General features: G+C 41.5%; 1 protein-coding gene across 6 annotated transcripts in view; it reads left to right on the top strand.

Moving 5' to 3' along the window:
- The window catches only part of ABCB11 (ATP binding cassette subfamily B member 11), a 59,433-nt gene extending 35,652 nt beyond the window's left edge, over positions 1-23,781 (top strand). For 5 of the 6 annotated variants that reach the window (XM_075093371.1, XM_075093369.1, XM_075093372.1 and 2 more), the window contains 13 exons: positions 348-549; positions 1,163-1,241; positions 2,167-2,302; positions 3,840-4,001; positions 9,771-9,875; positions 9,974-10,135; positions 13,706-13,909; positions 17,235-17,476; positions 17,590-17,746; positions 18,772-18,969; positions 19,797-20,003; positions 20,874-21,020; positions 21,767-23,781. In XM_075093371.1, the coding sequence (XP_074949472.1) occupies positions 348-549; positions 1,163-1,241; positions 2,167-2,302; positions 3,840-4,001; positions 9,771-9,875; positions 9,974-10,135; positions 13,706-13,909; positions 17,235-17,476; positions 17,590-17,746; positions 18,772-18,969; positions 19,797-20,003; positions 20,874-21,020; positions 21,767-21,967 (2,202 nt within the window). In that variant the 3' untranslated portion in view covers positions 21,968-23,781. The remainder of the gene's footprint in view (positions 1-347; positions 550-1,162; positions 1,242-2,166; positions 2,303-3,839; positions 4,002-9,770; positions 9,876-9,973; positions 10,136-13,705; positions 13,910-17,234; positions 17,477-17,589; positions 17,747-18,771; positions 18,970-19,796; positions 20,004-20,873; positions 21,021-21,766) is intronic. The other variant, XM_075093373.1, reaches the window with a different exon arrangement.
- The last annotated feature ends 869 nt before the right edge of the window (positions 23,782-24,650 follow it).

The following is a 24,650-nucleotide window of genomic DNA, read 5'->3' as shown; positions in this document are numbered from 1 at the left end:
ACTTAAAAGGGCAGAAATTATTTTTAATGCACTGTGCAGAGGGTGCTACTGAATTGCAACAAAGCAGTGAGAAACTTTTCTTAATAGATGTTTCATATGCACAAATAGAACCTTAGTATAAGTGACAGAAAATAATTTTTTCTTACATTGGGACATTAACAGAAATCTATAGCTCCCGTTGCTCAGAAACCATTGCTTATCTATGGGCTATGGATCGAGTTCAAGCCAAAGTCAGCTGAAACCACTAGAAAGACCCCTAGTGATTTGACGAAACTTTAGATTACGTAGCATTGGTTCCAAGCATTTCTGTTTGCTGTCCTCGGAATGGGGCTGTTGTTCCCTGTCAGGCACACCTTGGCCGCACAGCAGTCTCAATAGCTCACCGCCTGTCAGCCATCAAAGCTGCCGATGTCATTGTTGGGTTTGAGCATGGAAGGGCTGTGGAGAGAGGAACTCATGAGGAGCTCTTGAAGAGGAAAGGGGTTTATTTCATGTTGGTGACCTTGCAAAGCAAAGGAGACACAGCACTTAACAGAGGAGCAACAGAAAGTAAGTATTTTGTTTTCTTTTATAAAATTATGTAAAATTCCACAGAATGCAGGTTTCTTTTTTGTTTTAATAAGAGCTAGTTGCTTCCTTTTTTTTTTTATCTTCTGCCTTTATGGCTGAATTTTAGTGTTCATAGAAAGAATATATTAATAACCCTGAGAAAAGTGTTTTTACTGCATATGCACTGAATGACCTTCCTAATATAGATCTGCCCTGAAACATTAATCCTGACCTGCAATACCTGTCATTTTATAGCTCCATTTAGTGCTGACAGTCCAGTCCTGCTGCATTTGAAATGAAAACAAATTACAGAATATGCTGAAACCACTCTATTTTTTTTTTACTAGAGGCAGATTTGAATCAAAGCTTCTGGAAATGGATGTCTAATAGAATGATCTGTTGTATTTTTGTGAAGCACCATACCTTGGTTTTGATTATCTTAAAAGACGACAGCAATTAGCTGAAATAGTAGCAAAGTCGTATTATGTTCTTTGCCTTCAACAAAGTATTCCAGTTCTGACTTGGAGACACTGTGCTTTGCAGAGCCATGGTGGACTTAGGTTGTATTCAATTTTAGCACAAAGTGAAGAACTCTATATGCTATATTTTACAGCAGCAGAAAATAACATGGTTGAGCCAAATCTTGAGAAAGTCCAGTCATTCAGCAGAGGAAGCTATCAGGCCAGTTTGCGGTGAGTCTTAAAAATGATTGTAAATCTCAGTATGTTTCCAGATCTCTATACTTCATTCCACTATTCCAAAATCCCTATAATGCTAATGAATCACTTCTCTGTATGTTGTGTAAAAGAGGGTGGAAGGGCTGCAAGGATTTTACTAAGACAGTTCACTTGGAAAGAAATTACTGATTGAAGGCCCATGGATAAATAGCAAGACTCTTAATTTTACTCCCCTTTCTATCCATAGTACCTTCTCTCCAATTCTGGTCTACTGTTTTAATGTTCCATTTTTAATATTACTACCATACAGCCATATATTTGTATTGCCTAATGCACTTTCAGTCTGGTCACTTGAAAAATGTCTTGCTGTGCAATTACTTGAGAAATCAATGCAATGTACAAGGACATCTTTATTATGGCTTCTACCTGATAATTTTACAATCCAGACTACCCTGTTGCCAGACACTTATTATTTCTTTAAGGCAAGCCCATGTCAGCCATCTGCAAGTGAATACGTCTCCTGCATTAGAGGGTTATGTTTTGTCAGGGATACAGGTGGATTGTTTCAGCATCCTGTTTTGCTGGACTGAATTACTTGATAGTGGTAACAGTGAATTGACTTGGTGTCTTAACAGCTTGTACAAATATAGTAGGATACACTACAATTTTGCACAACAAATACACAGTGCAGGGTACATATAAGATGACGTCTGAGTGGTGGGGGTGAAACATGATTTTGAAAAGTATTTGCCCCTATCGTTGAGGTATTTTCTTCTCAAGAAGTTGAGAGAACATAGAAAAAGAAAGGAGAACTCTGTGGGATTTGTATGATTTGTTTCAGTGAATCCTGATTTAGTTGACATGAAAACTGCACCTGCTTTGCAAGCGAGTATTGCATTACTGACCTGTGAAGAACAGACCATTTCTGTCCTCTTTACAGAGCTTCACTTCGGCAGCGTTCCAGATCTCAGCTCTCTAATGTGGTCCCTGACACTCCATTATCCATTGCAAGAGATCATGCAGAATCTATATACCTTATGCCTTCTAATGGAGAAGATGATGGACAAGAGAAAAAGGTCAGGTCCAATAGTTTGTTATTAAATTTTCAACTAAACGGGTTATATTACTTGGTAATGATAACCTGTGGATACGTGCCTCTGTTATAGGAGTTGTTGGCAGATGTGTCGTCTTGGATCACTCCTTTTCCCTACTTAAATGAACCGCAGCTTCTGTTCTTACCCACTGTGTAAACCCTAGACTGCATTTTGGTGGCTGTTATGCTAATTGGTCCATAAAAACTTTCTAGCAGAGCATGACCTGTTGATAAATTGATATGTGTTGTAGATTAAGTTGAAAAAGACATATTCATAAAAGCTGAATTAACTGACAAAAAGCAAAATGCTCAGTTTGTGAAATGTAATAGCCACACGGAAATAACAATGACACTGCCTTTTGTTCAACAAAGAGTAAATTCACTTTCGTCTCAAAATCACCTGGAGACTTGAGTAAAGAGAGACCCTCATGCAACCTAACCCAGACTCTTTTCACTGATGGTGTCCTTGTGCAATCAACTAGCATAAAAAATAAAAACAGCGTGCCTTAAAATTATGCAGAATATGTAGGATTATGCACAGTGGGTTTGCAAAGTGCTTATGAAGCTCCCTGCACTAATTTCTATGCCTATGTAGTTCAGTGCGGAGAGCAGCAGTTAGAAGTCATTGTTCTTGCTAACCCATTCTGTGGATAAATAGAGAGCACTAGTGCTGTCATTCTTACACTATCTCAGAAGGAAAAGAAAATGCAAGATGCTTCATCCCTCCTTCCACATTTCCAGCAGATAGGTTTTCACAGTGTCTGTTCTGTCTGGGCATTTCCAGCCACATGAACTGAGGGACATGACCAGGGCACAGCACACTGTTACAAAAACTGCACAAATCAAACTGTAGGGTAAGTTATAATTTGATGATGAATATTCTGCTCTTCCTGGGAATTATTATGGATATTCAGCATATAGTCTTAGGATGTTTCACAGAAGGGAGGCATAATTCACATATATAAGGTCTGAATCCAGCTATCACTCTGAGATCTCCCTTGTTTTAATTACATAGCATACCTGTTAATTTGATGCAGAGTCTGATAAGTGTGTTCACCCACAATACTTTAAACAATATTTAAGAAGATTCCATGACTGACACAAAAAGCCCCTTGTGAGGAAGAAGTTTAAGTTTTGGCACTGGGTATTGCATCATGCCTCATCTGGAGGCAGCAAAAAAGGAACAGCCTGAGTTTCAGTGGCAGAACATCTTAAACTGGTTGTAATTAACCTCTGAAGTTGGACTCAGTAAAGCTGCCCAAGGCATGAATCACTCTCTTTTTCTCCAGGGCCAGTAAAGGTGGGCATTTATGTAACCCTCTTGTGACTCCCTAGCCCTACAAAATTGCGCCAGACAGCAGCCAAGACCCATCACTGTCCCTTCCCATACGAAGCTAGAGCAGCTGTTTGGGCACTAGATGGTCATTTAACAGATTATGCTAACTATTTTATCTCACTGTCAAAGAGGGGACATCACAGGTGGAATACATTTGCTTCATAAATCCAACCTGTTTTTTCAGGAATCTGGATTTGTGGAGGAAGATGTCAAGCCTGTACCATTTACCAGAATTTTGGAATACAATGCCTCTGAATGGCCATACATGGTGTTTGGATCTCTGGCAGCAGCTGTGAACGGAGCAGTCAGTCCACTCTATGCTTTGTTATTCAGTCAGATTCTTGGGGTATGTTATGCTAATATTTTAAAGTGTATTTTAGCTCTGAAGCAGAGGGGAGTGAATGTATGATGCAGAACTTGACGTGTTTTGGGCAAATCTTTAGATCTTGCAAGTAAATGGGGTTAGCCTTCTTGCCTATAAACATTTTTCAGTAGAGATATTTATATCACTGTCATCGCACTATTGTTTGAGCTCTTTGAAGGGGTAGGATTCTTAGCATTTGTCATGTATTCTTCATTATCTCTCTTGCTCACTTTCCAGGAAGTGTTGGGAGTGGGTTTCTATACTTGCATACAGTTTACTTTAGGTGAAGCAAGATGTACCTCATGTGCAGGTACAGTGGAGAAAGAGACACGCAGAGGTCCTTCCATGCAGAATTTTATTTTACAGACTTGGCCAAACCTTTGAAAAAGCTTTGGATCCTATAAAAAAAAACTTCACTTTTTTGTTCATATATTTCAGGCAGCTCTTTGCTGCCTGCTCCCTGCAGAATGCCCAGGGAGAGGTAGATAACTGTAACAGGGTTCATAGTTGCCAGCAAAAAGTAGACTTGCATCAACAAGTTTGGAAGACAAGTAAGAAATAAGAATATGCTTTAAACCTTGGCATTCACTAAAGGATGCATTACCAGCTGTGGTGGTTTAGCCCCAGTCGGCAACCAAGGACCATGCAGACACTCACTCACCCTCCCTGCCCTGCCCGCAGGGGGGTGGAGAAGAGAATCCTAAGAGCAAAAATAAGAAAACTCATGGGATGAGATAAGAACAGTTTAATAATAATAATAATAACACCAACAACAATAATAACAACAACAACAGTAATGTGAAAACAATTGGGGGGGGAGAGAGAGAGAGAGAAACAAAACCCAGTAAAAAAACAAGTGATGCAACTGTTCACCACCCAGTGACCAACGCCCAGGCAGTCCTCCAGCAGTGATCACTGCCTGTCCTTTGGCCAACTCCCCACAGTTAATTTACTGGGCATGAAGCCTGCCCTTTGGCCAGTTTGGATCAGCTGTCCTTGCTGTGCCCCCTCCCAGCTTCTTGTACACCCAGCAGCGCATGGGAAGCTGAAAAGTCCTTAACTATTTTAAGCACTACTTAGCAACAACTAAAACATCAGTGTGTTATCAAAATCATTCTCATACCAAATCCAAAACACAGCACTGTACCAGCTACTAGGAAGAATAATTTCTCTATCCCAGCTGAAACCAGGACACCATCAAAATCCACAGGCTCACTTGAAACTTTTCAAGAGTTCAACCATGGCTGTTTTTACCTTCAAAAACTTGATGTATTAGAAGGAGGATGCTCCCCCTTTTGTAAAACAGCTTTTTGGGTAAATATTTGCCAAGTTAGTGGGGAACTGGAGGGCTGCCTGAAGAAATCCAGTGCTGCTTTAGCTAATGCCTGGGAAAGTGTCCTAATTTTTCAAGAATTGGGAGGGTAGAGAAAACCCCTCTGTTGATGCTGTTTCTTACTGGGTAAAGTAATGACACATTCACTGGGAAGAAAATGGGAATGCCACTACCCACCTGAGATAGGACAAAACTTGTGTTGTGATTCCCACTCACTTGCTTAGGTTATGGTAGGTACACACACATGCAAAGAATATATGACCTAAAGGGCAGATGCTCTTCTAGAAACTGGAGGTCTGAAACCTTTCAGGCAGGAAAGAGTGAATCAATGAATGCCCCAGCATTTGAGCTACCAATTAGAAAAGGGTTGAGCAAATGCTCCTAATAGCAGTGCCAGCAACCTATCAAAGGAAAGATTGTCCTTTTGTCGTTTGGTTGGTTGGTTGTTTTTGGTTTTTTTTTTGGGGGGGGAGGGTTGTTTTGGCTTAGGCATTGCCCTCTGGGAAGTTCCTCAGGACTTTGGATCACATTTATCTGCAGCTTGATGTTTGCTAGATAAGGTCAAAGGAGGGGCAGATCAAAAGATGTTCCAGTCCTTGTTGATCCACTAAGTGGCTCCTGGCCAATGTGCTTGGCCTTTTAGCCATAGGTGTGCCACCTCCAAACACATTTTGACTGTCTAGACCTCATGCCAGGAACTGTGGCTTTCACTAGACAGCAGGTGAGACACTGCTATGTGCATTCTGCAATGGATCTAACCTTTGATTCCTTTTGAGAGAGGTTTTTTAGACACTGGGAGGTTTGGGGCTGATGTCATCCTGCAAGATGCTAAATGTCTTCATTCCCAAGGATTAATTCCTTTTCTTGAAGGTCTTAGTCCATCAAAGGAGAGAGGCTGCAGGAAAAAAACAAGCCATGACAAACATGAGCAAAGTCCAACATCTGTGTTTCATTAGTCATAAATTTGAAACATTTCTGCCTCATGCCAAGGCAGTCAGGCAGATGGAATATGCATCTGCTTTCTAAGCTGTCTGAATATCTGCAATCATGTTGTGACAGACACGTGGGCTTGTACTCTGGGACCAATATGCTGGGGAAGTGAGGGGTAAAAATCCCCAAAGCTATGAAATGAAAGGATAAATTTTGCAATTTATCTTGAAGGTTCTCATAAGTTACTCCCCTAAAGCGAATGAAGAACTGGATAATACTGGATGTCTTCTGATCAGCTGAGATCAGAAGTGTACCTTTGGAAGAAATTTCTCAGTAGTTTCTTCTTAATATGCTTTGGTTCCCACTGTGCAACTATCTCAGAGTAAGGGAAATGGGTCCTTTCCAGTGAAACTCAATTGGAAGATGTGCTCTGACTGCTACTGCTCATGTAGTCCATGGCCCCAGATAAAAGATAGTCCATGCTAAAGCTGTTGAAACTTGTATAATCTGAACATGGACACCTCAGCAATAACTCTTTCTTTTTATAGACCTGATGCTATTGTCTACACTACACATTACTGTAATCAGTGTTATTTCTTAAAAACAACAACATAGGTCAAAAACATAGCTAAACGTGTTAGGAGAGCTGCAGGATGGGATAGTTCAATTTTACAGAACAGCTTTGCATGGGGAATAAAAAAATCCTCTGTTTGAAATACAGAGATCTCTTCCCAATGAATGTTATCCACATGTTGTTCTGTTGGACTATAAAGAGCTATTGCTCTCAGTTTAGGGAGAGTGTAAGCACTTGCTTCAGCCCATTGCTTTTATTGAGCTGGATGCTTCCCTGAATTTAGAGCCTGCAGTAAGAATTCCAGACTGACCAATAGCTGGCTTCACCAAAAACCCTCAAGGTGTCTTGCAGATATTGCAGTTCCCTCTGCCTTTATCTAGGAGCAATGGCGAGCGTGGCCACAGGAACTGGGAAGGCCTTTTCACAACATATTTCTTGCATAAGAGAAAGCAGGAGAACCACTTTGAATGTGGGTGATATGGATAGAATGTTAAAGCAAAGACTCACAGCACACTTCCTTTTCATGAGCACCTTTCATGAGCATGGATATGGAGCCAGTCTCCCTGAAGTCAGGAACTATGTTGCCTTTGACTTCTTTGAACTGAAGACTCCTACTTAATCTTGCCTACCACCTAGCTGTACAGAAACAATGAACAAAAATATAAACACTTTTGTATAAATATTAACAAGCATAAATACTTACTGGGACTCACTGTAGGGTCCTGGGGCAAGTGTCTCTTTTCAATATTCAGTCTTGTACTTGATATTTTTTTAGTCAACTGGAGAGAAAAATTTCAAAGTGAGAAAAGAAATAAGTTAAGTTCAACCCATGTATGGGGCCATCCCACTTTTCTGGATGACTGTGCAGAGACAGCATGCAAATCACTTGTGACAAAGCCATCAGCGTTTCTGGAAAGTAGTGTTTTTCATCCCAGTTCACAACTGTATATTTATTATGATCCACCACACACTCTGCTCATCATACTGTTTTTAGTTTTACTCATTTAGTTTTACTCATTAGACTTCATTTCAACAGAGATTTTGCTAATGTTTTTTCATATGAAAAAGTACAACACTATTGTAATTGACATACATGTTAACAAATGTTCATAATGATGAATAATTAGTTATTCCCCTGGTTATGTTTTAGGCTATGTTTTAGGCATTTGGCATGACCACTACTATGAAGTGCATTTTCCCATTCATGTCTAGATATTGCATATGAAGATGATACAGAAATTCTAAAAAATCAAAATCCTTGTAGGACACAGTTTATGCATGCACTGAGTTCACCTTTATCTCACAAAGTCCAAGTGTTTAACTAGAGTATATTCTTCAGAAGAAAAACCCAAACAAAAACCAGCAGTATATTTTCTACACACGTAAGTTACAAAGATAGATTAAATCTGCTCACAGCCTGTTCAGTTCAGGATCAAACATGAATTACTGAATGAACATTTAATTTCATTAGGGGGATAAGGATAGTAGCAGACCATTATATGTTTTGTTTTTATTATGACAGATTAAAACATACCTGGTGGGTTTTTTTTAAAACAGAGATTAATCTGAGAGGGTAATATGCCTTGCTACTGATAAGACAGTGTGGCACTGGGACTGCTCTTAGCTTGAAAGACTAAGTGCTGTTTTGGTATTATCATTTTGGATTATGCAGGATTTATTTTGTTGCCAAGGAGCTGACTTGCAAAGTTAAAATACTTGACGTGGAATTCCCACTAGAGAACAGCTATTTCTTTTTGTCAAATTCATGCTCTAATTCCTCCCTGTTACTTTGATGCATAGGTCACTTTGAATTGTAAATAACTTAGGTTGACCTTTTATGACTAGTACTTAAGCTTATTTTTGCGGAGTTTTTATATTTTGCAGCTGTAATGAAAATTGTTTCTTCTCTTTCCACTGTTAAATACTTACCTAGAATAATTTAAGCTGGTTTTGATATAAGTAAAAGTCAAATGTACAAGTTATTTTTAATTACACCTTCCAGAAAGCAGGTTGAGAAATTAGTCAGTTTATAGTCCTTTTTACCTGTGAAATCCAATCAGAATTAATCTAAGGTTAGTGGAGAAGTATAAACATGAGCTGTGGCTTATACCTGCAAGTAGCAGAAGTAGTTTAACAACTTCAGAAAGGTTAACTGACCTACATATCAACTGCTCTGACTGAAAGGAATTGCTAAAGGATGGATCCTTAGGTTTGGACCAGTGCTTCAGCAGCACCTAGTAATGCTGGCAGGTGTTGAAAAAGGCCAGATATTAAGAACAAGGTATAAAAGGAAAATACCATAAAGACTGGAGCAGAATGGGGTGGAGGGGCTCTGCTCTAAGCACTAATGCTTTTTCTCAAGTACCGGGCAGTAAATGAATGGCTCGTAGCCACACTCCTTCAGTAAAAGATAATAGGTTCCTCTTGAAGCCTACCTACAGCAATTACAGATCTGTTAGTGTTGTGCAAGGAGACTCATGCTATGGTATAATTATATACACAACTTCACCTTGTATGGCCCAGTAAAGTTGCAATTGGCATAGATTAGTGAGGTGGTAAGTGAGCTGATGCGCTGTTGCTTTGTCATTGCTATTCTCTGGTTGTCACACTGGATCTGGTTTAGAGTGGGCAGATGATTGATTATAAGTAGGGATGGGCAACAAGGAATAGCAGTATGTGCTAACACTGAATATAATAAACTTGCTGTTTAACAGGAGGAAAAAAAATATGTTGTACTCAGGTTCACCTTAGGGAAAACAAGGAGTCGGGCCTTGGCAAGGGGTGAGGGAGAGCTCTCTCTTCTGGCTTTGGTTCTAGGGTGGACTTCTGCACTTGGCAATAGGGAGTCATGAATAAACTTCACACACAGCAAAACTGACACTTCTAATACGATGTCACCCATTTTTTTTCAAAGACTTTCTCCATTCTTGAAGAAGAACAACGAAGAATCCAGATCAATGGTGTCTGCCTGCTCTTTGTCTTTGTTGGCATTCTTTCATTTTTCACACAGTTTCTACAGGTAATAGCAGTCTAATATGGGTAATTTTTGTTTCTGATCCCTTACTCTGTGGGTATCTCTTTCTGTACAATATTGTGTTTTATTCTTATGCACCCCAGGGATACACCTTTGCCAAGTCTGGTGAGCTGCTTACAAGACGCTTAAGGAAAATTGGCTTCCAGGCTATGCTAGGGCAAGACATTGGCTGGTTTGATGACCGGAAGAACAGCCCTGGTACTTTGACTACAAGACTTGCAACAGATGCCTCACAGGTCCAAGGGGTAAGACCTGGTAGCTTAAGAATCATTTTACTATAAGCACTGATTGAGGGCCTATTTTGGCACACTGTCACAGAAATGAGCTAGCATACAACCAGCAAGGCCAGTGTAGATCAGTCCCTGGTCAGTCAATTAAGCTATTTCTAGTTATCGTAGACTGTCAACATGGAACTATTGTCACTGTATTTACCTAAAAGCACAGATAGGGTCACAATTTATGACCCATTTTTTCCTGCCTGTATTAGCAGAACAAGAACACAAAAATCAATAAAATACCAGCTCTCAATGGAATGGGAAGGAGCATCTGGTGCAAAAGTTTTAATTTCTTTTTTCTGGAGGTGCTTTAAATGTTTATTTAAAAAACATGTCAGATGAGTATTTCAGTGACATTCATCATGTTTTCAAGTTTTCAGCATGGTTTTGTGCTTGTTGTGGCAGTTTTGATTTAAAGTGATAGTCCACTTGAAAAAACAGTTTACAGTATTGGCTGGTGCTCCAGCTGGGAACTCATGCAGACAGTTTCAGTGTGACTTCTTATTTTGGAAAGTGAACCACTAACCCCATGCATTGTGTTCCCTAATGGGTGGGTAAGGGTTAAATCATGCGGAGCCGTAAATGTTACCCATCTGAACTGATGGTTTGGAGGAAGAGTCAGATGCCATTTTACTTGGCTCCACTGCAAGCAATTTTCTAGAAACAGAGAAGGAAGCATACAGATTTCTTTGTTACAAAAATTGTCCTGTTTCAGCTTGACTGAAGATGATGGGTTAGTTTTTAAAAACTATTAATGGAGATTTTAAGAATTTAAAAGACAAGTGAGAGAAGATGTTCCCAAAACCCCTGTCAGCAGCAATTTCTACAGAATCAGAGAAACCAGCTGCAAACCACTTCAGCCCTTACAGGCACTTACAGGGCATACTTTAATTGAAATAAGCAAACTTGTAAAACACTGACTGAACCATTTAATAGACTGCTAAGGGACATCTTTGTTCTAAGCACATGTAGAGCAGTGGGGCACAGCCATTCAACCCACAGCTCCGGGGGAACAAAACAGAGCTACTTAAGCAGAAGTGTCCTCCACCTCTCACTGCCTGACACAGAGCTTAGCCAACTGCTACTATTGCAGGGCAAGCTGAAGGACAGAAGATGCACCCAAGTGCCCAGGCTCTGAAAATGTCTACATCTGCACCAGTAGGAAGTGGAATCTTGGGGTGAGGTGGGGGTTTAGAGATGCAGGATCCAGGTGAGAGCAGCCCGATGGCTGCTCATTTTGGTAGCGTCTGCAGAGCTGGGAGGTGTACCTTCCGCTGTGGCCAGGCCTGAGGCACCTTGCCTTATTGCTGCAGGTAAGAGTAGGAGTAGATGATGAGCATTTTGTGCTGCAAGTTCACATCCTGCAAATGAATATGACTGAAAATTATCAAGGATATCACACAGAATGACAGGTTGGAAGGGACCTCAGGGATCACCTAGTCCAACCTTTCTAGGAAGAGCACAGTCTAGACAAGATGGCCCAGCACCCTGTCCAGACAACTCTTGAAAGTGTCCAATGTGGCCGAGTCAACCACTTCCCTGGGGAGATTATTCCAATGGTTGACTGTCCTCGCTGTGAAAAATTCCCCTCTCGTGTCCAATCGGAATCTCGCCAAGAGCAATTTGTGTCCCTTCCCCCTTGTCCTCTCCATGTGACTCCGTGTAAAAAGGGAGTCTCCATCCTCTGTGTAACTACCCCTTAAGTACTGGTACATGGTGATGAGATCCCCTCTAAGCCTCCTTTTCTCAAGGCTGAACAAACCCAGCTCTCCCAGCCTATCCTCATATGGCAGCCTTCCCAGTCCTCTGATCATCCTTGTGGCCCTTCTCTGGACCCCTTCCAGCCTGTCCACATCCTTTTTGTACAGCGGGGACCAGAACTGTACACAGTGCTCCAGGTGTGGCCTGACAAGCGCTGAGTAGAGTGGGATACTGACTTCTTGATCTCTGCTGGCGATGCCCTTTTTGATGCAACCCATCATCCTATTGGCCTTTTTGGCCGCAGCAGCACACTGTTTACTCATGTTGAGCTTCCTGTCCACCAGGCCCCCCAGGTCCCTTTCCACAGAGCTGCTCTCCAGCCAGGTGGATCGCATTCTGTGCTGCACTCCCAGATTATGGTTTCCCATGTGCAAGACCTTACATTTGTCCTTGATGAACTTCATAAGGTTCTTGTTGGCCCACTCTTCCAGCCTATCCAGATCTCCCTGCAGAGCAGCTCTCCCTTTTGGAGTGTCTACTTCCCGACTCAACTTGGTGTCATCCACAAACTTCATCAGGCTACACTTGATGCCGTTATCCAGATCACTTATAAAGATGTTGAATAACATTGGGCTCAATATTGTTCCCTGGGCGACACCACTTGTTTCAGGTTGCCACTTTGAAAAAGAGCTATTTACCACCATCCTTTGGGTGCAGCCTGTCAGCTAATCCCCCACCCACTGCGCAGACCACTTGTCTAGGCCATAACGCATTAATTTCTCCAGGAGGAGGCCGTGGGGGACCATATCGAATGCCTTGGAGAAGTCCAGGTAGACGATGTCCACTGCCTGCCCCATGTCAACCAGGCAAGTCACTTTGTCATAGAAGGCCACCAGGTTTGTCAAGCACGATCTGCCTTTAGTGAAGCCATGTTGGCTTTTCCCAATTACGTGCTTCCATTGACTTGTGATGGCCCCCAGGAGGATTTGTTCCATAACTTTCCCAGGGATTGAAGTAAGGCTGATGGGCCTATAGTTACCCAGATCCTCCCTCGAGCCCTTCTTGTAGATAGGGGTAACATTTGCCTTCCTTCAGTCCTCTGGGACATACCCTGTTCTCCATGACTTCTATATAAAATGTATACATACATAAAATGTATATTTTTTTTTTTTTCTAATGCATAGCAATCTGGTTACTGTCTAGGGCTGCTGTTTACTGATATGAAAAACTTCTGGTAAATAAATCAAGTTTATTACAAACAATAGTATTCTTGCAGTACATAAGAAGACAAATACATCCAATAAAGATGCTGTCAAAGGTGTATTTAAAATTTTTCCTTAATAAAGAGACAGGCAGAAATGTAACTTTAATTCATCCTTTATCAGTGATGTTTCTTACTGATTTTAGCACAGCAGAGACTTTGTTGTTTGTTAATAGTTAAGTTGCAAAAGGTTTCTGTTTATTATTTAAATCTAGATGTGTAAATGTGGGTGTCTAAACAGACTATTCAGATGAGTGATTCTGCAGGAAACCAAGGGAACTAATTTCAATAGTTAGACTGTATTTCTCACAATCATTAGAAAGAATTTTCTCAATTCTTGTTGTAAAGGTTGATGGGTGAAAGGAATATTGGATATTTTCAGTCTTTCTCTTGATACAATTAATTCATAACAGTATATCCAAACTGGCTAAATTTCAGTGCAGTCAGCAGCCATTGGTGCTTTATGATATTTTAATATCATTTAGAGTTTTCTAAAATTTTATAGGAAAATTTATTTAAAGATTATTGAAGTTACTGTTGGAGTACAAGTCAATCATGTCTTTTTCTTTTCTTTGAAGGCAACTGGATCGCAGATAGGAATGATTGTCAATTCGTTGACCAGCATTGGGGTAGCCATGGTCATTGCCTTCTACTTCAGCTGGAAACTGAGTTTAGTAATACTGTGTTTCCTGCCATTTTTGGCCTTATCTGGAGCTGTGCAGGCTAAAATGCTGACAGGATTTGCCTCTCAGGACAAGAAAGCACTGGAAGCTACTGGACGGGTAACGTTATTTAAAAACTTTATATTTGCAGACACAGGTAGTTGAAAAATCAGGCATTTGGGACCATCTCTGAGGTCCCTTCCAATCTGTGTTTCTGTGATTCTGTGATCAGTAATTCAAATGTATTGAAACTGGCAGTGTTTTGCAAATAAGATGTAATATTTCAGCTTGTCAAATGATTCAACACTACTGGGAGCTCCCTAACTGCAGAAGAACTTGCTGCATGGCATGTGACTGACTTTTCAAAAGTTATTGGGCCTGACTGATAGACACAGATCTCTCAGTAGTCTGTTTCACCTTTGACAGGTTTTATTTAAATACCCATTTGTGGATGCCTTGTGATTATGCTGTCCTCAGACAGCAGCGATACGTGTTCACTTAGAAATCCTCACACCTGAGAATTCGGCTCTGAACCACAGATCAGTGCGTGGATTTTAGAGAGCAGACTTTTTCCTTCAGTGGGTCCTACTAGCTTACCAGCTTCTCCATCAATGTGTGCTGCTAGATCACAGGCATAACTTTATTTTTATGTGTGGATTTTAAGGGTCAAAATTCTATTGATTCTCATTTCTGAGCTAGAATATAAATTTCTTTTTTAAATTCAGATAAGCATTAACCCTTTTCTGCTAATTTGTAACAGGAGAGATAGCACTTTCTCATAATACTTTAAATTTTGCTCCATGGTGAAAACACACCAGTGTGGGTATAAACCAGCCAGCATGGGATACCAGGAAGGAATTCTCTTGCCTTAGAAAGAATGTGTCCAGTGACCCCTGGCTAAAGCCCTCGTCCTTGTTACTGTAACTCCAGTATCACGGTTGGCAGCATCCCATGCCCTGCTGGCTGCAAGACCCTGCAAACTGCCTCGCCTCGAAGGCTGAGAATAGGTTCATGCAGTTTGCAAAGGGCTGAGAATGGCCTTATGAAATTTGCTTGGCTGAGCAGGCTTCCAGTCCGTGTACCAAACAAGGAAAAGGTAGGGCCACAAAAGAAAGGAATGTCATTTTCTCATGAGTTCTCTCCTACGCACAAAGAGGAGCAGGCAGATCTGGTGCCTTGGAAACACTCACACTTCTTTGACTTTAGTCCTGAGTCACTAAGTTCTGGCACATGACCCAGAACCTGATACTTTTAAATCTACCTAGTTCAACTGTGAAGAAACTGAACTGCATCAGAAACACATGGGATTTAGAAGACAGGTGACATGAGGAAGACTACCTCAGGTTACCCTGCTCAGAGTAATGCCTGAGCCTTCTCCCCCGCTTTAGGCTGCCATATTTCTAGCATCAGGCCCCATCAAAGCCTCAGGGATTTTTTCCTTCTGCAGAGCTACTTTAGCCCATCCTAAAATGACTCTTGCAAGAGTTCCTGCTCCTCCCAATCTTCCGTCTTCCTACACCTGCCCACCAAGTGTCTTACCCATCCCGCCTTCCACCCTGCCCCATCTGAACCTTCCCTCTACCCATCTGAGCTCCCAGCCATCTTCAGCCTCCTTTTGACCTTAACCTGTGCAGCAAACACATGGACTGGAGCCCTTCGCCCTGCCCAGCTCTGCCCCCACTGGCTGTCTCTTTCCTCAGCCTGCCACCCTCCTTTTTGATTTCTGAGGAAGCAAATTTTCAGCTCCCAGTTCCCATTTCTGGGTGTGATTTGAAGAAGCGTGTCATGACTGGGGACACAGAACTTAAAAAAAAAAAGAATCGTGTGATCACCTACACATGCAGACTTCTGGAATTTATTTTTTTCTTTAATGCATAAAAGGTATTACGTGAATTAATGTCACTTGATTTTGGTGTCACTAATCAAATTAATGCATTTACGGGCCACTCTTAAGTGCTGTTAGGAACAATCTTCTGTTCCAGAAAGCCAAGGAAGAATTAAGACCTGACCAATTGCCTATATTCAGAATGGTTTAATTATTTACAAAAAGTGATAAATCAAAATACTGTCTTGACAAGGAGAGAAACTTCACTAATGAGTCAAGGCATCAGCTTTTATTCAACAGAATGACCCAGAGGCTGGGACGAAGAGGGCACGCAATGCTTCAGCAGCTTTGGCAATGACTGATTATGTCTGGTGCTATTTTCTAATTTATTTGCCAGTACTGCATCCAAATGCTAAACATGTTGAATTCTTCTGCAGCGATTGCTCATCAGCCATGCTAAACATGGAAAAGCAGAGTCTGAACAATGCAATTCACAGTACCTCCTTATCCGCTCCTTCATATTGTATGATTATGCAAGAGATTTGACTCTTAATTTTGGCCAGGAAAATAAAACCCTGAAACTGGATGGAATATTTTTAATGATTTATCTTCAGAGCTCTTCCTATATGCTGAAAACATTCATAAGCCATATGCCAGACTATTGCTTCCCATAGGAAAGCGTCACACTATGAAGCTACTGTCAAAGTCCAGGCAAACTACAGCATTTTAAACCAATTTCTTAATAAAATTACTTGAGATAAGTAGGGTGAAATTAGGATCGAACAAACAGTCAATTTACTTCTATAGATGAAACTGCAGTGCTATTTTTTGGGGGGGACAGAAAACCAAATTTTGGCTGGCAACAAAGCACAATGTAAAGCCTACAATTAGTTAAAGCTCCAGAGAAGTTTCCACAGGGATTGTCTCATAATTTCCTGTGTGCATTTTTCTATGTATCTAGGCAAGTATTTGCTTACTCTTTGCCTGTGCACAAGGTAAAAAAACCTGGAAATCATGTCACTGATGTTAGAGGAATCAGGGTGTCACCTGCCATTTATATGTTCCATCTCATCAAGGCTTTTTGGACATAAACAAGAGAAAGAGGGTGGGTGAGCAGATGAGGATATGTAGTAAATTCAAGTGCTTTTAATTTGTGAAACAGAAATTGGGGATAGCATCCCTTCTAACCCTTTCCCTGAATAATGCTATAAGTAAAACAAATGAAATAATTTAAGTAAACATCTTTAATTAATAAATGCATGCAATCAAGGAAATGACAGTGTTCCTAAAACTGTTTTTGCTTTTGTGGATGTTCCGTTTGTTCACATGACTTGAAATAAGTCACAAGTGAGAGCATGTGCCCGATTTCCTAACTGTGCTTACAGTACCTTAACTCTAGTGGAGCAAGCGGAGCATAACTATTGAGGCTGGTAATTGTTTGTAGGAAAGTTCCTCTTCTGGTTGACTGACATTTGGGCCGGTTTGTATCATATCTGGATCAATTTATATATGGCATTAGTGCCCAGTGTTCATGAAAGAACCATGCATTTGTGAAAGAGCGCATGCTACATTTCCAAGTAAACATGAGTTTTTAGCCATTTTTTTTTTTTCCTCCTCCAGATTTCCAGTGAAGCCCTCTCTAACATCAGGACTGTAGCTGGGATAGGGAAAGAGAAAATGTTTATCAGCAATTTTGAGAAGCATCTGGATCTGCCCTACAGAGCCGCAGTCAAAAAAGCACACATTTACGGCCTCTGCTTTGGCTTTGCCCAGAGCATAGTGTTCATTGCCAATGCTGTCTCTTACAGATACGGAGGGTTTCTAGTTGACACTGAAGGACTCCATTACAGCTTCGTGTTCAGGTGAGAGCCTGCTGGCAGCCAGAAACAGGCTCTCCTCCTGGAGCGCTAGTCTCGGTGTAGCGTTCAGTTTCTCGATGGCTTCCCAAGAATGACTGTGTCCCCCTTCCTCACAGGGTGATTTCTGCTGTTGTGACCAGTGGAACTGCTTTGGGAAGAGCTTCTTCCTACACCCCAAACTATGCCAAAGCCAAAACATCTGCTGCACGATTTTTTCAACTGGTTGATCGGCTTCCTAAAATCAGTGTTTACAGTGAAAAGGGAGAAAAATGGGTAAGAGCAGAGATGCATAATTTGTGATGTCATCCAGCTCAATATAAGCACCAAAGTTGCACTAACGATTTATAAGTCAATGAGGATCACTGCTTTACAAGAACATTATGCTAATTGTGTAATTTTTACTTGTCTTTGCTCTTTTGGAAACAGCGAGCTCTGTACTAGACAGGAAGGGTGATATCAAGTGTGGCTATTAGGCATTTGTCAGTGTAAAACTCCCATAAATTGGAATTGGACCAATTTGGGTGACTCACAGAATAGCATGGTTTTTTCTTTCTGCTCTACAGTTCGCACATAAACCTGACTATCATTAGCTCATCACGGAGGCTTTTTCCCATTCACAGCAAAATGTTGGGGGTGTTCATGAGGAGGCGAATGAAAATGCTCAGTTTTTGGTGAATTGACCTGGAATATTCAAGTAGTTTAATTTTCATTTAACTTTTTCTTTTTCAGAATTAAATGAAAACTTGAAATAATTGTTATGAACTAAATACATTAAGTATTTTGCTTCAGACCATGAAAATAAAGTATCTTGATTTCCTTTAGGGTTTTGTAAAAGAGTTTTTTAAGAGTTCTGGGAAAACCAACCTGAATTTATGTGCTGGTTTAACGTTGTGAAGTTCAATTAATTTTTAATTTTTTTCTTACCAAATCCAGCTTTTTGCACAAATGTGTTTGGAATATCATCAAATTTACACTTATACAGTGTCTGTATTAAAATAAAAAAACTTACCGATTTGCAAGGTGATCCTATTTCCAGTTGATGCCTCTGACCAGTGCAGTACAGGGAAGCATAAGCAGAGCAATAGTGTTATGATTAATGGCTTTGTCTCCAGAATAGCTCCTCCAGTATGGTTTTTAATCCCCCTTTCTGGGTGAATTTCACAAGCACTAATGTCATATTTTAAATAAGAGATGCAAGAATGGAATTTGAGGAAGAGTTACTTTGTACTTTACAACTCAGTTTGGAGCTCAAGCTCATTGTAGGATCTTTCTCTTTTTTTTTTTTTTTCCCCCACCAGGATGATTTCAAGGGAAACATTGAATTTCTTAACTGTAAATTCACATACCCTTCTCGGCCTGATATTCAGGTCCTGAAAGGACTCTCTGTAACTGTTAAGCCTGGACAGACTTTGGCATTTGTTGGAAGCAGCGGCTGTGGTAAGAGCACCAGTGTCCAGCTTCTGGAGCGTTTCTATGACCCTGAGAAAGGAAGTGTGGTAAGCAAAGGAATGGTGGTTCGTGTGCCCGGTTGTTTTCAGCAATGCTGCAAAGACACTTCCGGCTGTGTCCTACTGTGCAGCCCAGCAGTGGTGGCATGTACATATACAGCTTGGGCCTTCAGCTCCTTCGCGACCAAGTGTGCACTGTTCAGGCAATTCCTGAGTATCACCTCAGATGTATTCAGGCAAGATCAGAATGCTACAAGCCTCAGGTGTACCCTCGTGCATTATGTAGGCCATAAACATCCACCTTGGTAGCGCCTGAATGAAACACATAATGCATGGCGTACATTGTGAGAGCACAAGCAAAAGTCAAGTCTGTATGGAGCAACAGAGAGTCTGGAACATCCCCAAATATACAGCTTCAACTTGCAATTTCTCTGCAGGTTGAATTTGTCTAGATTTAATGTCCAGTTATTCAATTACTGATAGCTTAGAAAGCTTTTATATCTTTTCCTCATGTAAATACTTCACCATCTAGTTTGATTTCTCTTTCTTTGGAAAGAGTAATAGTGGTGATCACTATGCCAGGAAGGCAACAAAACATGTGCCTAACCTTAAGCAATTAAATAGTTCACCTGCACTTACGATTAAGCAAAAGGTGTAGTGTTTGGCTGGGTCACAGACATACCCAGAAAATACGCATCATGCACAAAGGAGTCAAATGTACAAACTCCACAAAAGGAGTCTTCAAATAGCTTTATATCAGTTGTGTTTGCATTTTAGTAATATGGCTAAATCATTTAGTTTCACTTTAAACTATTTGGCTTTTGCAGGCTGTTGTTTTGGAATGATGTTTCAAGTGTTCTCCTATTTCATGGCAGTTAATAGATGGACGTGACACCACGAAAATAAATGTACAGTTTCTTCGATCAAAAATTGGAATAGTGTCCCAGGAGCCCGTGCTATTTGACTGCAGCATTGCGGAAAATATCAAATATGGCAGTAACACCAAAGAGACGAGGATGGAACAAGTCATAGAAGCGGCCCAGAAGGCTCAGCTGCACGATTTTGTCATGTCACTGCCTGACGTAAGTATCCGCGAGGCCGTGGCTGTGGAGCTACAGGTAGGCTGCTCAGTGTTCATAGCAGTGGCGTTGCTTTAAACCCAGTTAAAGTTGCTACACATGTATACATTTTATTTACTTTTACAGCTGTGACAGTAGGAGCAAAGAGGGTGTCATGACCATTCATTATGTTCCTGAGTGTTTGGGCGTGAGTTGCTATGGGATCTTTACAGGGTAGGCAAATATTTATAAAACTGAAACCAGCGGTTATGCCTCTGCAGGAGAAAAAGGAAGATTTTCAAAGCTGTGGACAAGAAAGAAGCAGCAGCACAGTTCAGCAGCTAAAATGTTACACTGAGTCAGGAAACACAAATCCTGTTCCCAACTGAGGGACATTTGTCTTGTGATTAGCGCATGATACTTAGACAAAAATATTTGAAGCTGGCTGCTTATGTGCACTTAAGAAGTATTTAAATACACTGAAATCGTAGAAATATAAATCAGAAGGACATAAAATGTATGGATACAGTTTAGGCACCCGAACAACATGTTTGTCCAGAAATCCCTTAAATCACTTCTATCCTCTTCTCCCAAATCTAGGGTGGGGGGTTTCTTTTGCCTCAGACAAATCAGCCATCATCTTGCTATAAAATTTTTCTTCCAGGCCCGCCACCATACTGCCCAGGGCCCTGGGCCATGTGCACTGCAAAGCACAGCTCAGAAAGGTCTCCCCAGACATGTGTGTCACTCGTACAGTATTTCTGGATCACCTGTTTTTTTAAGGAGGCAGCAACAAGAAGCGCTCTTGCCTCTCTCCTCCTGCTCTTCCTTCAGGCTGCATAATGGTGTGTTCGCTTGCACCTGAATGACACCTTCCTGTTGTATATTTTTCAGAAATACGAAACTAATGTTGGGGCTCAAGGATCCCAGCTGTCTCGTGGGCAAAAACAACGCATTGCTATAGCGAGGGCCATCATACGAGATCCTAAAATTTTATTACTGGATGAAGCTACATCTGCCTTAGACACAGAAAGTGAAAAGGTAAATGCACGGTGATAAGCAATACGGGAAAGTTAATGCAATGGCTTACAATGTACAAGGCCTTTTTCTGTCCTACAGAGACATCCCAATGCACTCCACCGCGTGACCGCAACGTCACGCCACATTGTTAATTCTGCACTTAAAGCTTTAACAATCTTTTCAAAAGATCCAGAAAGCACGGCTATGAGAAAGGCAGCCAGCTACAGGGGCTCTTAGACTGCCAGTGAGAGGCAGAACTTTTTCAGAAATGTGTTTACTAATTCCCTGGGTTTCAAAGCATTCAGTGGGAATGTTTCGTAAGTATAGTTTCTGCACATTGAAAAGCAAACAAACAAAAATGTATTCAAGCATATGAATGATGAGCCTGAATAGCCAATGAAAACAGCAGTGAGGGGCCTAAGAGCTTGGGCAATAATTTGCATGGCTTGATTACACTCAGAGATTAGAGATGGTGGAAATTTAAAAACAGCCGCCCTGAGCTGACATTCAGCACATCAGCTGAATAAAGGCCTGCCTTGATTTCTGCTGTGGTCTATGTTTACCTGTCCCTTCTTTGTACGGCTAATAAACTGGGTTCATGGCCCAGCTAAGCACACCAGTGACATAACCTTTGATTTAGCCTCATAGTCACTTTTACAAGTGTTGCACAATACAGTTAATTAATCTGAAGCAATCAGAGTTCTCCAGCCCTGAGCCCCAATTTGGTTTGCGTATTTTCACTCTGACACTTCGTCTGTTACCTTTAGACTGTGCAGGCAGCGCTGGATAAGGCCAGAGAAGGCCGTACCTGCATCATCATTGCCCACCGCTTGTCCACGATCCAGAACGCTGACATCATTGCTGTGATGTCGCAAGGACTCATCATTGAAAGGGGCACACATGATGAACTGATGGCCGTGGAAGGAGCTTATTATAAGCTTGTTACCACAGGAGCCCCAATTAGCTGAATTACTGCAATACAAAATTTGCAAGGTTTCTTTTCTGTAAGCAAATGCTCTGTGGTAGGTATGTGTGTGTTGGTACCCCATTGTGCTACCAAGTGCTCTACAACACTGTGAGTTCGGCAGTACCCTAAATGTCTGTAGCTTTCTGTATCAAGCACACCTGTTACGCACATGCAGGGGACTAAGCATAGGCTGATGCATTCAGGAAGTAGCTTCGCCCACTGCTAAGGGAAAGAAAGCCTGAAAATGGGGAAGACCTTTGCTGGTGAGCTGGGGAATTGCCACCACCCGCAGTCAGGCTGCACAGCCCTGTCATTCCTCAACTAGCAACCCAGGAAGACTCCACTCTGGTGTTCTGGAAACTGCCACTTGTCTAGGTAAGCCCTGTGAATAAAAACCAATCCCAAGAACGACGCTGTGTATCTGAGGGGATCAAATCTCTCCTAACATTTGGTCTGCAGAAGACTACAGCAGCCACCTTTACTGTGGGTGCAGAGCCCCAGCCTCCCACCCTGCCATACCCTGAACCTCAGCCGGGTTGCGGGCGGAGGCTGGGCTTCCACTGTGCACAGCTACAGCACTAACACATTGCCCCGAGCCCACACAGCGGTGCCCCCTCAACAAAGCCATGAAGTACTTACAAAGAAGGCAGCTCCACAAAAGTAAGGCAAGCAATCAAGAGGAGGAACAGAAGCTCTTGAGGACCATTTCCCCTACACTCACCACTGATCAAAGCTGTCAAATAGATTTTGAATAGGAATAAATGCTTTAGTTAAATCAATGCAAAATCCTACAGCTAATCATCACAGGTTATTTAAATCACTTCTACTGAGACAGTGCTGCATAATGCATTCTTTTTTTTTCTGAAGGCAAGACAATGACGAGTATTTTTACAGAAATCATAAATACATTCCGTAAAGGTAGAAAAAAAAAAGTAGCCATCATCAGCTCTTTGCTTGTATTAAGCTGAGTTGATAAATAGAGTGACAGTTCATTCAGCAATGACAAAGGTCAGGAAGTATCTTCTTCTCACAAAAGCTTGTATCTGTAACAGTTTATTGTAAGGTCTACTGCATGTTTCTCTGAAATATGTTACTGATAATTGTCTGCATGACAACAGGACTCTTTCCTTTAGTGACTGGGAGCTTGGAGACAAAGCAGTTAGAAAGTCTAAGTTACAGTTTCAAAATTTAAATCTTGATTTTGAACAGTAGAGTATTAACTGTAAAAGTCATTCTCCATGTCCTGTAATTGGCAGCTGGGGGTGAGGGCTTTATAACAAATCACACCATAATGGAATATCTCATAAAACTAGGCAACAGAACCAACTGCTGAACCTTGGAGATAGCCGTAAGGGTGGTAACTTTACTAGGATGCATCCCTTAATCCAGGCAGCAAAAAACAATTTCAACTTTTGTACAACTCCATTAATCGAATTACTTCAACAGACCCTACTGAAATTGCATAGCTGAATCTGAAATGCTCTTTTCCCAAGGAAGCCTGTATTTTAATCCCTAACTGAAAATGAAAAAGGAACCTGCATTATTGGCCTTTGGTTTTAATCTTTTTAGTGTTTTTATGTTTCAGAACAATAATTAGTTTGGATGGCTCAGTTCTGAAACTATTGACAGTGACTATCAACACCTATTGACATACCTACATGATATCTAATTTATGTTAGTATTTAAGGCCATGGAAAAATAATGACTCTTTATTAAAACCTACAATTACTATGTGTACTTATTCCATAATTCTTTTGCTTAAAGGACACCACTTTCGTGGCCCAAATGATACCAATAAATTGTACTTGTACTGTCCCTTGTGCTTTAGCACTTCATCTCTTACCCTTCAGACAAGCATATGTGTATCTTGCAGCAGGTTAACAAGTACTTGTATGCATTTGGACCACATCTGTAACAAGGGTCTGCTGTGCGGGACGGAACTGCTGAGAAGGCCAATTTGAGGACACCAGCCCCTGTCTGCCACCTCCTTGCAGGGGCACAGTGACATGGGCCCAGCTGGCTGCCACTACTACAGCTCTTCATCATGACATCACCCTATTTTTTTGGCAGCTAGTAAATATTGGGACCTATGCGTTGGGAAGTAGGCCTGTACAACAGAAGGCACTCACAGTATACACAAACGGTTGTACTGGTCTTACACGGTCTTGGGTGCCATCTCCTGCCATTTTATACCCAGGTGCTATCAACAACCAGTTGATTATAAAGCCCTTCAGTGCCTGTGTGAAGGGATTAAAGTGCAAGTGGAGCTACATGGTCTGTCTGGGCATGGGCAACAAGCCTCAATGCACTGCTCGGTGCAGAGCTGGCCTGGCCTTTCCGCTGCAGCTGACCCACAGGTAAGGCCCAGCTCTGGCGCTTGGTGACAGGACCCCTGGGCAGACCCAAAAGCATTTGCCTACATCTTGCAGAGCCAGTCCTGAGTTACTAGTCTTGACAGAGGTAGCCAAAGGTGCTGTTTGGCGTGTCCCACTGTGTATTTCTCTGCGTCGTCCATGGCAGCTGCATTATCTGGTTTTGCAGTCACCCGATTCCTCTGGTTAAATATAAGCCCAACACAGTGTTGAGATGGCACCTGAGTAACTGCTCTGCAAATACAGCCCCTGCTCCAGCTGGACTACTCTGAGCAGGAACATCTGATCTGCAGCCAGTGTCCTTCCACTGGG

The sequence above is a fragment of the Phalacrocorax aristotelis genome, chromosome 5 (genome assembly GCF_949628215.1).
Source record: "Phalacrocorax aristotelis chromosome 5, bGulAri2.1, whole genome shotgun sequence".
Classification (NCBI taxonomy): Eukaryota; Metazoa; Chordata; class Aves; order Suliformes; family Phalacrocoracidae; genus Phalacrocorax; species Phalacrocorax aristotelis.
This window is presented reverse-complemented; position numbering and strand designations above follow the sequence as displayed.